A 14770-nucleotide genomic window follows, 5' to 3' on the forward strand; every position below is an offset into this window, starting at 1 on the left:
TCTAACCTGTTTTTGCTCTTTTTCCTCACTGTCTCTCTAACCCTTTTAATATATTAATTTCAAGTCTCACTGTGTTCTGTCTTATAACCACCAAAACATCCTGTTCTTTTATTTTGCCCCCTGGTGTCCTCGCGTCCTCACACAAAAACACCACAAACATACCGTAAAATGGGTGTACAAAGGGAGGGCGAGTAGGTCTGTGTGCACACTGAGAAATGGAGGGAGAGAAAAAAAGACACGGAGATTAGAGGGGAGGAAATGTGGGCCGGTTTTAAGGGAAAGTATGAGAGGGCGTAAAAGGGAACAATCTAAAAAAAAACAACAACCCCAAAACAAAGAAACACACATACTTAGATAGAGAGACCCACAGGAGCTTGCTGCTCACCTCTGATCCTCTCATGCAGAATGGAGACAATGGTGTGATTAGAAACAAACTTGTGTTTACTGCTCAGCATGTTCGCCTGTGTGTGGGTGAACCCACAAACACATACACATTCTGCCATTATGTCCCTCTGATGGTGGGAAGCCTCTATCTCTTGTGTGAACTTAATTAGCTCTGAATCCATTAGACACAGCCACACAGACAATTCCTTTCTCTATTCTCCTGTCACCCGCATCCAATTAAACTGGTGCTAGAACACAATAGCGTATTCCTCACTTGAGACAACTCGGCCTGATAGGCTGGCTACCAAATGCCATCATAGCTAATGCTTGTAAATTTTATGTTTACTAGAGCAAATAAAAAATAATAAAAATAAAAAGTTATGAATTTTAGAACATAAATTTGAAATGTATTGTTTTTTTTTTGTGGTTTTGTATACAAATTTGATTTGTATACAAAAAAACATAAACTCAGTCATGGGTCACTTATATACCTTTAGTATGTATTAGTATTTTGGCTTTACAAAGCGTTTTTTTTTAGGCCATATGGATAGAGAGAAAGATTGATAGAATGATAGAACAATGGATGGATGATGGATGGATAGAATGATAGAACAACGGATAGATAGATAGATAGATAGATAGATAGATAGATAGATAGATAGATAGATAGATAGATAGATAGATAGATAGATAGATAGATAGATAGATAGATAGAACATATGGATGGATGGTGGACGGATAGAATGATGAACGATGGATGGATGGATGATGGATGATAGAAGGATAGAACGATAGATAGAATGATAGATAGATACAGTAGAAGATAAAACGATAGATAGATAGATAGATAGATAGATAGATAGATAGATAGATAGATAGATAGATAGATAGATAGATAGATAGATAGATAGAACAACATATGGATGGATGGATGGATGGATGGATGGATGGATGGATGGATGGATGGATGGATGATGGACGGATAGAATGATGATAGATAGATACAGTAGAACGATAAAACGATAGATAGATAGATAGATGATAGATAGATAGATAGATAGATAGATAGATAGATAGATAGATAGATAGATAGATAGATAGATAGATAGATAGATAGATAGATAGATAGATAGATAGATAGATGTCTAAGCTGGGAATGATTACCACATAAACATTGTAATCATCATGGAAGGCAATATATAAAACTATGTTTCACAATACAATATGGTACCATAAATGGCAAAATACTGCTTTCTGAGATGGGTATTTTTGCAGACGGTAAAGCAAGAGTTACTTTTCTTGGAAAAAAAAAAAAAAAGTTGATTTAACATTATGGTTTTACGGTCATAAAAACCGTAATGATAAAACTCAACAACATAAAACTCAATAACTTTTATAGCTGTGGAAATGAACTCTGATTTTCTTCAGTCTGTGAGTCACAGTGCTATGCTGAATGAAAGATGGAAAGAATGAAGGAGAAAAAGAGAGACAGAGACAGAAAGAGAGAGAAAGAGATTATAGGAGGGAGCTTTTGGTGGGGTGGATGGGGTTTGAAAGAGCAGAAAACAGGGCATTTGAGAAACTGACAATCAAGAATACAGGCTGCAGTAAGAGTCTCTTGCACATGGATCAATATCATAAAAAGCACTCAGCAGGATAAGACAGAGACAGAAAAATATTGCAAGTACATCAAGTCTGTAGAAGGGGTTTTGAATACTTCATGCTGTCTGTAAATGCACATATACAGGCAAAACCCATTCACTATTATATATTCACGCAAAGGCCCTTAAAAAGTTCTTTCATCATTTCTTCACCCTCATGCCGTCCATAAAATCTGGTCTTCACTATACAACTACACTAGACATTGACTAGTGGATATCAAGCTGCTCATTTACTGTAAGCACAGCAGCACTCTGTGTGTGTGTGTGTGTGAGCGAGAGATCTCAGTTTCTCTGAGTACAAGACAGAAGAATCCCAAATCACATTCCTGATACTGAACAAGGAAGGATGGGGTCAAATATAGAGAAGACAGAGAAGGGTGAAACAAAGACCTCCTTATCCCCTCATCCCCACGGCCTCATCATACATCCACAGAAACAAGAGAACTATTCATCCTATTTTTGATCTCCATGAGTTCTTTTAGTACACTTGTTTTCACTTTTGTTTTTCCCACTTTTATTAAAACCTCATTCCTCTTTCCTTTCCATTATTTTTTCAGTATTCACCTCATCCTCCCCCGTCTTATCTCTATTTAAAAATATACTTCACACAAAAATGAAATTTCTGTCATTATTTGTTAACTCATATGCTTTTATATTTTTCCATGCAAGGATAATTTTTACATTCCTCTTTTACAGTTCTTAGTCAAGCTTCATGTCTGTCAAGCTCCAAAAAGACAAAAGACAAAAACTATTATTTACAACAAGATCTGCATTCGCACGAGTTTAAATAAAAGATTTTTGTTAAAAGAGAGAAACAACAAAACAAATTTGAGCATCAAAAGCACTCCTGGTAAAAAATGAACTTGAATTTGAGACAGCTGAATGTAACATTTTTGACAAGCCAAACATGTCAGTCTCTGAGTAATGTAATTTATTTAAGCCATGAAATAAACTTCATTCCATAAAATAAGTAGAATGAACTACACAAAAATCATTTCGGCTAAGAAATTATTACCTCACAATCCATCTGTTTTCAAATCCACATAATTTGAATATCACAACATCAATGTCTGTCAAAAAATAATGTGCACAATACACGATAGTATTTACAAGAAGCAGAGCTCTGGCAAGTACACGCTTTTCCTAGAAAACCCAAACTACTGGACGTTTTAACTACTGTACATCATCGCTTTCCAAGAAGAGGGAGAAAATGGCGGCCGGAGCGGCTTCAACATGCTGTCTGTGCACAATACATAACGCACAAGAGTATAAATTTCTTCTTTACTTGCCGAAATGAAATGGGAATGATCAGGGAACTGAATGAAACACTTCACGCTGCATGCTAAAGAGAATAAACCAATCCAACTGAAAAACTTTGCAGGTTTAGTGAACATCATTCAACATATTTTGGCTTTGACAGACATTTTTAATGCACAAACTATGCATTCTGATTCTGATATTACCGATTTGAATATTTTCAATAATTGTCTATTCTTTATTGATCTTTTTTTCATCATTTTAGCAATAGATGAACTGTTACATGAGTGATCTTGAGATGAGTCTCTGTAGTCATCCAATTTGACTCTCAAATGCTGATGTAATCTATATTATAAACTTGACAGTTGATTTTTCTAAAATGTAGTTTGATCACTATCTTCTCAGTTGTTTAAAAGATTAAGGCAATTATCAAAGTTTGATAAAATATTGTTTTATTTTCCAATAAAAGATTATACATTTTTATATGATTTGTTACCCCTTAGCAGATTACGACTCTCATTCTACCAAAGTCAAACTAAAGCTTTGTGAGGAATGGACCTGAAATTTAAGTTCTTCTCTAACAATCTTCCCCACTATAGTGAGCTGTTAATTTTAGAGTCAGATCATTGAATCTTTGAACTCTAATCATCTAACAACAGTCCTTGAGTTAACTGCTCACTTGAAAGGAAGTTAGGCCAATTCACACTGCACTGACAGACGCAGACCAGCGCCGACAGTCACCAGATTACAGTATGTCACTTCTCAGACATTCTAATTCCGATTCAGCATGTTCAATCGCCGAAAACAAGGTCCGACAGGCACCAACAGAATCCGACGGGGACAAAACCAGGCGAAGTGTCTGTCTGTGGAGTGAATTGGCCTTATCAGTGAATAATGACTTACATTTCATTTCTGTAAAAAAAGGAACATAGAGCACAAATCATATGGACCACATTTATATTACTTTTTTGTTGTTTTCTGGTCATTTTTGGAGCTTGACAGATGTGGTTACTATGAACTTACTGAGAGCTGCATAAAGACTCCTCATAAAACACTTTTTGAACTCTATCCCTAAATCTTTCTCATACTATCACTTGGGACACTTGTTTTTTTCTCTCTCTCTCTATCCTTGACTTCTTACAGGGTTTCCAAAATAGCATGCTTAAATTGAGCCGACTTGATTTGTTTTTATTTAAAGAGGATCAATTACTGAGATCTAGTTGTGCAGAAGTAGTTCAGCCGTGAACAACAACCGTACCCACACACACACAGACAACACACACCCGAATCGACCACACACGATCTCACAAAAAGCATATATGAAGTCCTCGTTTTTCAATTCCTTTCTTGCTCATTATTTTTTACCCTCATTCTTCTTTGGCTCCTTCTCTTTCCCCCACTCCCTCTTTTCTCTTTCTCCCTTGCACCCTCGCTCTTGTTTATTTCAGGCTAATGGTGAGATCAACAATAATAGACTGGACTCTCCTGGCAGTCGGTGTGGGAATGTGTGAGTGCGTAGAGAGGGTGTCCTAATTTAACCTATTTAAGCCCCTGTCTCCCCTTTCTCCATAAACTTTCCCTCACCCAGCAAGCCCCATCTAATTGGCAGTAAATTCTGGGGGAATCTGAATGGCGGGCTGCTTGACTGGACGAGGTTCATTAGACCTATCTCCAACCTCCTCTCATTTAGATTACAGAGAACCGCTGTGAAGAGTTCTGCTGTCTGGCCTGTTGACAAGAGAGAAGCATCACTGACTGGTGAACCTGAAAAAACAAAGCATCTTGTTTAAGCCTGTGATTGGAGCAGGCAAACATTTGGCATGAATTTACTTTCAGGATTCAAGAATTTTGTATTGAGAAATGAGAAAAATGTTTCAGAGAAAACTTGTCTGTATGTGCTGTTGGTTAAATTATATTTATCATGCCAAACGACTGGCAATATAAAGACTTTACATAATACTGCATTTGTCACTTGATAACTCTCACAAGTTATGAAGTAAAATATCTAGCTTCCGCCAGACCGCCTTCTGTATTCTACTTACGAAGAAAGTGTAAAACTCTCGCAGCTAAAAAAAGCTTACGCTACATCATACGCCTTCCCTATTCAACTTACGGAACTAAGCCCGTTCTGTTTTTTCCGTAATTTGAATACAGAAGGCGGTCTTGTGGAACCTTGTGCACAGATTATGTATATTAATATTATTCCTTTCAGTGCACCTAATAAATAGTCTTTTATCAGTTAGTAAAGCCAGTTTCAAGTAATATTGCAAAAATGTATAAAACCAAACATCCTCTTTAGCACCTTTAACTACAATTTCAGATAAACATGTTTTTAAATACAGTATTAAAATATACAGATTACTAATGTTTCATCAAACATCCTATATTACAATGGTGATTTATAAAATGTTACTGTACTGTACTACCCCCCCCCCCTTTTTTTTTTTTTTTTTTACTTTTTACTTTATTCTCATGTTCATTCAAATCAATATATCATGTTCACAGTGTCCTTCAGAAAGAGCTGGAACATCTGTACAGTATTTCATAAGGTGTCTTTTGAGAATAATAAAATAAAGCCTGAAGGAGTCAGAGATGCCAAGCGTGGGAGCAACACAATATCTCTAGTTGCGCCCCAGCATATTTATTACTAATCAATACATTTGAATGTTAGAAATGTTGTGAGTACACTGTTGTTTCCCTCTTTGATGTCTATTGAACAGCTCACTGGTGAAATACAAACATGAATTATTCTATTAAAGTGTCACTGAGATTTGATCAACACTTGCTCTCTCTTTCTCTCTTTTCCTGCCAGCCGTCTAACCTGCTCTCTTACACAGAGATCTGACATAAGTAGGACATTCCTTTCTTTCTCTTTTTTTGTTTCTTTGTTTCTTTGTTTCTTTGTTTCTTTCTTTCTTTCTTTCTTTCTTTCTTTCTTTCTTTCTTTCTTTCTTTCTTTCTTTCTTTCTTTCTTTCTTTCTTTCTTTCTTTCTTTCTTCTGTAATGGTTGTATAGGTACAGTAAGTGAATCTCTCCTGTTATTTCTGCCTTTAATGTTCCTTCTGTGCCATTTTTACATTTTTTCAGTTCAACACTTTTGTTCTCTCTCAGTAGCTTTGTTCTCGGGTTTACATCCTCTACCCTACGAAAAGAACAAGCAGGAGATCTTGTTTTGCACAGTAATGTATAGGTAATGTGTGGGTGTTGTGATTTGCCCCAAGGAGGTGCTGTAAGGCTCAGCGCTCTGTGGATGAGGAATCATGGAGGTAGGGCACTAATGCTAATGAAAGAGAACATGCGAATAGGTAGACGTCAGCACACATCAGTGCCTACAGGGCAAAAACACACACCTACACACCACACACACACACACACACACACACACACTGGTTTCCATATTTTATAGGGATTTCCCTTAGATGTAATGATTGTACTGTACAAACTGTAAATTCTATCCCTCCACACTAACCCCAACCCATATAAACCTACTCATCACAGAAAACTTTCTACATTTGTACATTTTCAAAACATTTAGTATGATTTAAAAGCTCTTTTCCTCATGGGGACCAGACAATTTAAAATGATTAATTAAGATTTTGAATGTCCAAATGTCCCCACAAGGATAGTAATACCAGTAATTCTTGACCTTGTGGGGACATTTGGACATTCAAAATCTGAATTAATAATTTTAAATGCTAAGAGAATTTAGTTATTATAATTTACAGTATGACAATAATATTAATTTCGACATTTGCTAAAGATTACATATAGCAATGGCAATTAAAATATATTTTTAAATATTTTTTTTTTGTTTTTGTTTTTTAAAGATTGAGTAGTGCCTTATACAAATGAACTCTACATGGTGTGTCCATTCTCATAACTGCAACTTTATTTCTTGCATTTGTGATTTTACTGTATATCTCACAATTTCAACTTAAAAATAAAAATCAGCCAAAAAAGGCTGATGTCCCGGGGCCTTGCAGGACCACAATCTGTCCTTGAACAGAGATCAGAAAATTTGTTTAGAAAAACCGAGAGAGAGAGAGAGTGTGAGGGATCGGCAAAGTGCAAGAGAACATGACAGATCACTCTCTTGGTGATTCCAGCTCAGCACCTTCATCAGACACAGCATGAGTGTGTGAACATATGCACACACACACACACACACACACACACACACATGCGTGCAGTCTATGTCAGACAATCAAACCCAACGGGAACTGTGCGACAGCAAATCTATTGCTCGCAGGAGTGTGTCGGCAGTTCTGTGGCACTACAGTTCTAATGATGAATGTATGTGCAGTTCTGAACACTGTAGAGGTTACAGAACATCTCATCATGAGTGTCAACAACAGCAAAGTTAGTTAGCAAAGTTGACTTATTACGTAGCTTATATTATCCTGTATAAACGTTTTGCGACAATATTGAGTAGACAGTATAAGGTTTGCATGTCAAATATCAAAAATGTTGAGAATATTATCAATTAGGCCTAAATCTGGAGGCAAACTCTGACAGATGTGCCTTTTAGCTCAAGCAAATAAACAAGCAATTCTATATGCTGTGGGATCATCCAGCTTGTACAGATTTGCATTTGCTGTCAATTTATTTTTATTTGAAGGATTGCTGTATCTTTTTTTTTTTTTTCAAAAGATTTGGATACTTTAATTTAGCAAGGAGGCTTTCAATTGATCAAAAGTGACAGTAAAGACATTTATAATGCTACAAAAATTCTATTTATTTCTTCAAATAAATCTTGAAAAAAAAGCAACACAGTTTCCACCAAAAACATTAAGAAGAACAACTATTTTCAACATTGATAATAATAATAAATGTTTCTTGAGCAGCAAATCATCATATTAGAATGATTTCTGAAGGATAATGTGACACTGAAGACTGGAGTAATGATGTTGCTAAATTAGCTTTGCATGACAGGAATAAATTGCATTTTAAAATACGAAACTCTATGTTGTTGTGCTGACAAAACAATCTAGTTTTGTTAGGCTAAACTACACAAAGTTGTGCTGTTGCACTCTGGTTGAAGCATGTTAATTCCCTCAACCAATCAGCCACTGATTGCTGCTGCCGCAGTAGTTTTATTTGTGCTAATCAGTTTTGTAAATACGGGTAACCATCCATGAAAGACTTGTTCAGGAACCAGTGAAGAACAGAACAAGTTCTACCAAACAATACAGCTATATTGAAATTTAGCAGTAAAATGTGAGGTTATGCTGAATAGTTTGGGGTCAGTACGATTTGTTAATGTTTTTGAAAGAAAGCCGATATGTTGAAATATCAAAAAATTAAAATAACCTTTCTATTTACAGTAAATGTTATAAAATGGAATTTATTACTGTAATGTTAAAGCTGAATTTTCAGCATCATTACTCCAGACTTTAGTGTCACATAATCGTTCAAAAATCAGTCTAACGTGCTGAAAGATATTTTGTTCAGACCAATGCAAAGTAAATTTTAACTAGTAGATGGAAAATAAGCTAATGTGTATTCTAAAAATCTAAACAATTCAGATAATAAGCTTTCTAGAATTATTCACATAGCAGATAAAATATAATAATTTATAATTTTGACTCATCCCTTTTCTTAAAAATGGTTTTATATTTTATAAAACTTTTTTTTTTTTTGTCAACTTGAACATGTGGTAAATGTTACATGGCAGATAAGATGTTATGTTGTAAGCCACCCAACCAACATTTCTGTCAGGACCACTATTACCAAAGATGATTGACAGTTAGCATACAGTTTGGATTGGTGGCATGGTTCTGGGTAAGAACTCCCTGACCATCCATGCAGCCTAACAGTGATAAGAGCAGGGACGGCAGTGATAATCCCACTCAGGGTAAACAGAACAGAACCAACATAAAGGTACTGCGATATTATTAATCTTATTAATGACAATAATTTAATGTAATAATTCAATAAGTCATAATTCAAGAAATAAGTCTGTTTCGAAAAAGGAATATCAGAAGGGCAAATCTGGCCATTGTTGTTAATGTTATTATTTTAACATTTATGTAAAAAACAAAGTGCAGAGTGCTGCTAATTTTATTTTTGTTTATTGGTTTTCAATATAAAAATTGGTGAATGATTTCAGTTTGTGTATCAGTACTTTTTGAACATTTCCAGCACATTTTAAAGGATTAGTTCACTTTCAAATGAAAATTACCCCAAGTTTTACTCACCCTCAAGCCATCCTAGGTGAATATGACTTTCTTCTTTCTGATGAACACAATCGGAGAAATATTAATAAATATCCTAACGCATCTAAGCTTTATAATGGCCATAAGCATTACCAAACGACTATGAGCTGAAAAAAAAAAAAAGTTATCAAATAAAATATCTAGCTTCTGCCAGATCGCCTTCTGACACAACTGACACAATGCCAGATCTGTTTTTTTTTTTTTTTTTTTTTTTGTCATTTGAATATATGAAAGGCATTCTGGTGGAAGCTAGATATTTTACTTCATAACTTGATAATTATGGATTTTTTTTTTTTTTTTACACAAACGCATCACTTTACTTCAGAAGGCCTTTATTAACCCCCTGGAGCTGTGTGGAATATGTTTATGATGGATGGATGTGGATGGAGACACTTTCTTCAGCTCATACTAACACTTACTGCCATTATAAATCTCGGATGCATCAGGATATTTAGTAATATTTCTCCAGTTGTGTTCATCAGAAAGAAGAAAGTCATACACACCTAGGATGGCTTGAGGGTGAGTAAAGCTTGGGATAATTTTCATTTGAAAGTGAACTAATACTTTAACAATACCGTCATAATATTGATAACTGTGGTCATTTTGATCACTATAATCTAATACTTTTTGGTAACACTTTAGTATTGGGAACTATTCTCACTTCTACTTGCTTATTAGCTTGCATATTGGCTGTTTATTAGTACTTATAAAGCACATAATAATATGACCATATTCTACATCCCTAAATTCTACTCCATACCTAAACTTAAACACTACAACCACCTTACTAACTATTAATAAGCAGTAAATTAGGAGTTTATTGAGGTAAAAGTCATAGTTAAGAGTGAATATGTGTTCCCCATACTAAGTGTTACCTAATTTTCATATCGTTTCATCTCTAGCACAGAAATAACAACTCCTGCTTCAACAGGCCGTGTGAGAGATCATTTTCACTTGCAGGACAGTGTAGAAGAGGATGGCTGCTCTGTCAGCTGGTTAAATGTCGTCTAGAAAAGTAAGCTGACCTTACATATCAGAATAAGTTGTGCTGTGTCTTTTGGCAATCAAAGGAAATGACTGAAATTGTTTCTTTGCTGGAAACAGCAAATGATGGCAAAATAAACATGTTAAACAAGATAAACGTTGTGCGCTTTATTTCATGTTAAGTGTGTGTTTAATTAAAGGGGTGGTTCAATGCGATTTCACTTTTTTAACTTTAGTTAGTATATAATGTTTCTGCTTGAGCATAAACAGTATCTGCAAAGTTACAGCACTGAAAGTTCAATGCAAACGGAGATATTCTCTTTTAAAGGTTCTCTAAGTGATCCTGGGTGGAGTAACTTCCTGTTGACGTTCGAAGTGTTGTCAAACAAAACAGAGGCTAGCTTGACCCTCCCTCCTCCTCCTCCTCCCCCTCCCCTCTGTGCTTCCTGAAACAGTCATGAACGCACATTTAAAATCATTCTTGTCGGTTATTGGCTGGAGCGTGTTTATTATGTTTTGTGGTCCAGGCTGCACCAATTTGTTTTTGTTGCCATTTTTGGAGCTTGTGGTGACTACAGAGACCGTGTTTTTTTTACAGTGTGTTCAGGGGACAGGCAGCTAGCGGATAGTGAGGAGATGTTTGCTGTATGTGACAAAAAATATTTTGGCCTAAAAACATGTAACATCACTTACAGCACCTTTAAAGTTATGGCAGTTTAATGCCTACAAAAACGTCCAGTTTGGACTACAACGAGCTTCTTCCCGGGTTTGTGACATCATAAACCCTTTCTATTAACATAAACACTGCCCCCGGGATCATGCAACAAAGTGGGCGAGTCCATGTGGTGCAGCATAATGGAAGCGGAAGAGTTGTGTCAGGGGTACACCAGACAAGACCGTCAATAGATAATAGAACCCATTATAATCTGTGATATTTTCTACACTGAATGCAATGCTGAAGACAGCTTTCAGAATCTACACGAGTTCAATGCTGGATTTGCACAAAGGCTTTTACTGAAAGATGAAGTTCCCACTTAAAAACAATACCTGAGTAATATCAAACTACCCAGCAGGTTGGGCAAACATTTAACCCAACCACTGGGTTAAAACAACCCAATTGCTGGGAAATGTTAAATGTTTGCCCAACCTGCTGGGTAGTTTTATATTACTCAGCTATTGTTCACAGTTTTATTGTTTGTACATTTCTTAGTTCTTAGTTCTGTTGCTATTTTTTGCTTGCATCAAGGATGAAAACAAAGACCAACAAGTTTTTGCTTCGCTAGCCAGTTAGCTAAATTCTACAAACACCAACAAACTTCTATGTTCATAGATGAACAGTTGTTCATTCTATAAATTAAACGATACCTTTACAAAAATGCGACTACTCAGTAATGTATTCGGCTACAGTAAAGCTTTAATCAGGATAAAACTGTATATTGAAAGCTAACAAACAGCAGTGACAGCATATCTAAATACGTTGACACAAATACTAAATGAAATACCATTCATAAACGTCCTTTAAAAGCCGTGATTGCAGAGGTTCTGCTTGACCCTCTTCATCTGGGTCTGATTCGGGCTCAATTTGATACAGCAATATAGACACCATTATTTACATTTTCACCAAAGCCCACATAATCGGTAACAACTAAAATGGTAAGGGGCGTGGCGTTTCCGGACGCTTCAGCGAATCACGATGGCTCTGGATACACTGGGCCAGATAACCAATCTGAGCACATTGCGTATTTTCGAGGGAGTGGCTTCATAGAAGCAGGAAGTCAAACGAGCCGTTCATATGACAGTGGAAACAGAGGTGTAGAATAAAGCTAAAATATGTGACCAGTCACGGAAAGTAGGGACACAAGTCAGTTCTGGGGCATTTTGATTGATTCACAGATTCTGAAAGTGTAGTCTCCAAGCTTTCCAACGATGTGTAACACATGGAAATCTGATAATATTTGGAGAAGTTGTGGCCATTTGAAGGTAGGCACTCAAAAAGCTTGCTCAAAGGGCAGAAAATGACCTAAAGATTTTGCAGTTCTCACCTGTTCTCACCTGCTGGGAGTGACAATAGGGCTCATTTACATCTCATTTAGATAAGCCATACCCCCTGTAAAGCTGCATGGTTGCATAGCAACGACAGACGCAACGGGAAAAATCGGACCGCATACTATTAATAATAAACGATAATGCACATTGTAAATGTCAGTAATTTATCTTTCTCAGTTAGTAGTTAGTCCTGGTTTGAGTCAAAGGATTAAAAAAATCCTGTACATTAAACTCTTCAATACTTTACCGCAGTAAAGATAGTTTGCGGTTTGATATTCAGATTTCTTTTGGCTATAAATACGCAGTGCGCTGTCATAGACATGCAAATAATACCGAATATCGTTCTCCATGATTTGTGAATTACGGTGACGCTGTCCTTTGGGCTGAAATCAGGGTTTTTTTTCGTAGCGACTCTTAATTTTATAATGGCTATAGCTCCAAATGTTGGACACTTAGAGGAATGAAACTGGTGTCATCTTCACCAGCTTGATCTGTGAATTTTTTCACAGCAAAGCTCTTGTCCGTAAACCCCTTGGTAAGACCGCCAGTAAGGAATGTGAAATAAAAGCGTTCTTCATGTTTAACGTCTATTACCAATGAACAGGCAGACTGCTGGAATAAAATAACATTGTTTTAGGTCGAGCTCGATTTGTGAAAACTTTCACAATAGCATTTTATCTCGTGGTCGTGTTTCTCTTTGCTCTGCCCCCCATTTTTTGTATAATATGATATATATATATATATATATATATATATATATATATATATATATATATATATATTATATAAATGACCTTGTACAGATAATGTACATCACTATTCTCATTTTTGAAACTTTCACAGTTCAGTACGGGTCAGCTGACCCATCCCAGGGTCACTAACATCGCTATTCTGATCTGTGAATACTTTCACAGTTCAGTACGGGTCAGCTGACCCATCCCAGGGTCTCTAGCATCACTATTCTGACCTGTGAAAACTTTCACAGTTCAGTATGGGTCAGCTGACCCATCCCAGGGTCTCTAGCATCACTATTCTGATCTGTGAAAACTTTCACAGTTCAGTGCGGGTCAGCTGACCCATCCCAGGGTCACTAGCATCACTTTTCTGATCTGTGAATACTTTCACAGTTCAGTACGGGTCAGCTGACCCATCCCAGGGTCTCTAGCATCACTATTCTGATCTGTGAAAACTTTCACAGTTCAGTATGGGTCAGCTGACCCATCCCAGGGTCTCTAGCATCACTATTCTGATCTGTGAAAACTTTCACAGTTCAGTATGGGTCAGCTGACCCATCCCAGGGTCTCTAGCATCACTATTCTGATCTGTGAATACTTTCACAGTTCAGTACGGGTCAGCTGACCCATCCCAGGGTCTCTAGCATCACTATTCTGACCTGTGAAAACTTTCACAGTTCAGTATGGGTCAGCTGACCCATCCCAGGGTCTCTAGCATCACTATTCTGATCTGTGAAAACTTTCACAGTTCAGTATGGGTCAGCTGACCCATCCCAGGGTCTCTAGCATCACTATTCTGACCTGTGAAAACTTTCACAGTTCAGTATGGGTCAGCTGACCCATCCCAGGGTCTCTAGCATCACTATTCTGATCTGTGAAAACTTTCACAGTTCAGTATGGGTCAGCTGACCCATCCCAGGGTCTCTAGCATCACTATTCTGATCTGTGAAAACTTTCACAGTTCAGTATGGGTCAGCTGACCCATCCCAGGGTCTCTAGCATCACTATTCTGATCTGTGAATACTTTCACAGTTCAGTACGGGTCAGCTGACCCATCCCAGGGTCTCTAGCATCACTATTCTGACCTGTGAAAACTTTCACAGTTCAGTACGGGTCAGCTGACCCATCCCAGGGTCACTAGCATCACTTTTCTGATCTGTGAAAACTTTCACAGTTCAGTACGGGTCAGCTGACCCATCCCAGGGTCACTAGCATCACTTTTCTGATCTGTGAAAACTTTCACAGTTCAGTATGGGTCAGCTGACCCATCCCAGGGTCACTAGCATCACTTTTCTGATCTGTGAATACTTTCACAGTTCAGTATGGGTCAGCTGACCCATCCCAGGGTCTCTAGCATCACTATTCTGATCTGTGAAAACTTTCACAGTTCAGTATGGGTCAGCTGACCCATCCCAGGGTCTCTAGCATCACTATTCTGATCTGTGAAAACTTTCACAGTTCAGTACGGGTCAGCTGACCCATCCCAGGG

The 14770-nt window shown here is 37.1% G+C and overlaps 1 protein-coding gene across 7 annotated transcripts in view; it reads right to left on the reverse strand.

Moving 5' to 3' along the window:
* nlgn2a (neuroligin 2a) overlaps positions 1-14770 on the reverse strand; it is a 143060-nt gene that overhangs the window by 98260 nt on the left and 30030 nt on the right. The window contains exons 2-3 of one of the 7 annotated variants that reach the window (XM_067401794.1): positions 12439-12446; positions 10909-10919 (exon numbers count right to left, since the gene is read on the reverse strand). The exons of 5 other annotated variants lie outside the window; for them this stretch is intronic. In XM_067401794.1, the coding sequence (XP_067257895.1) occupies positions 10909-10919; positions 12439-12446 (19 nt within the window). Of the gene's footprint in view, positions 1-10908; positions 10920-12052; positions 12068-12438; positions 12447-14770 lie in introns of all 7 variants that reach the window. One more of the 7 variants, XM_067401793.1, reaches the window with a different exon arrangement.

This window comes from Chanodichthys erythropterus, chromosome 11, assembly GCF_024489055.1.
Source record: "Chanodichthys erythropterus isolate Z2021 chromosome 11, ASM2448905v1, whole genome shotgun sequence".
NCBI classification, from domain to species: Eukaryota; Metazoa; Chordata; class Actinopteri; order Cypriniformes; family Xenocyprididae; genus Chanodichthys; species Chanodichthys erythropterus.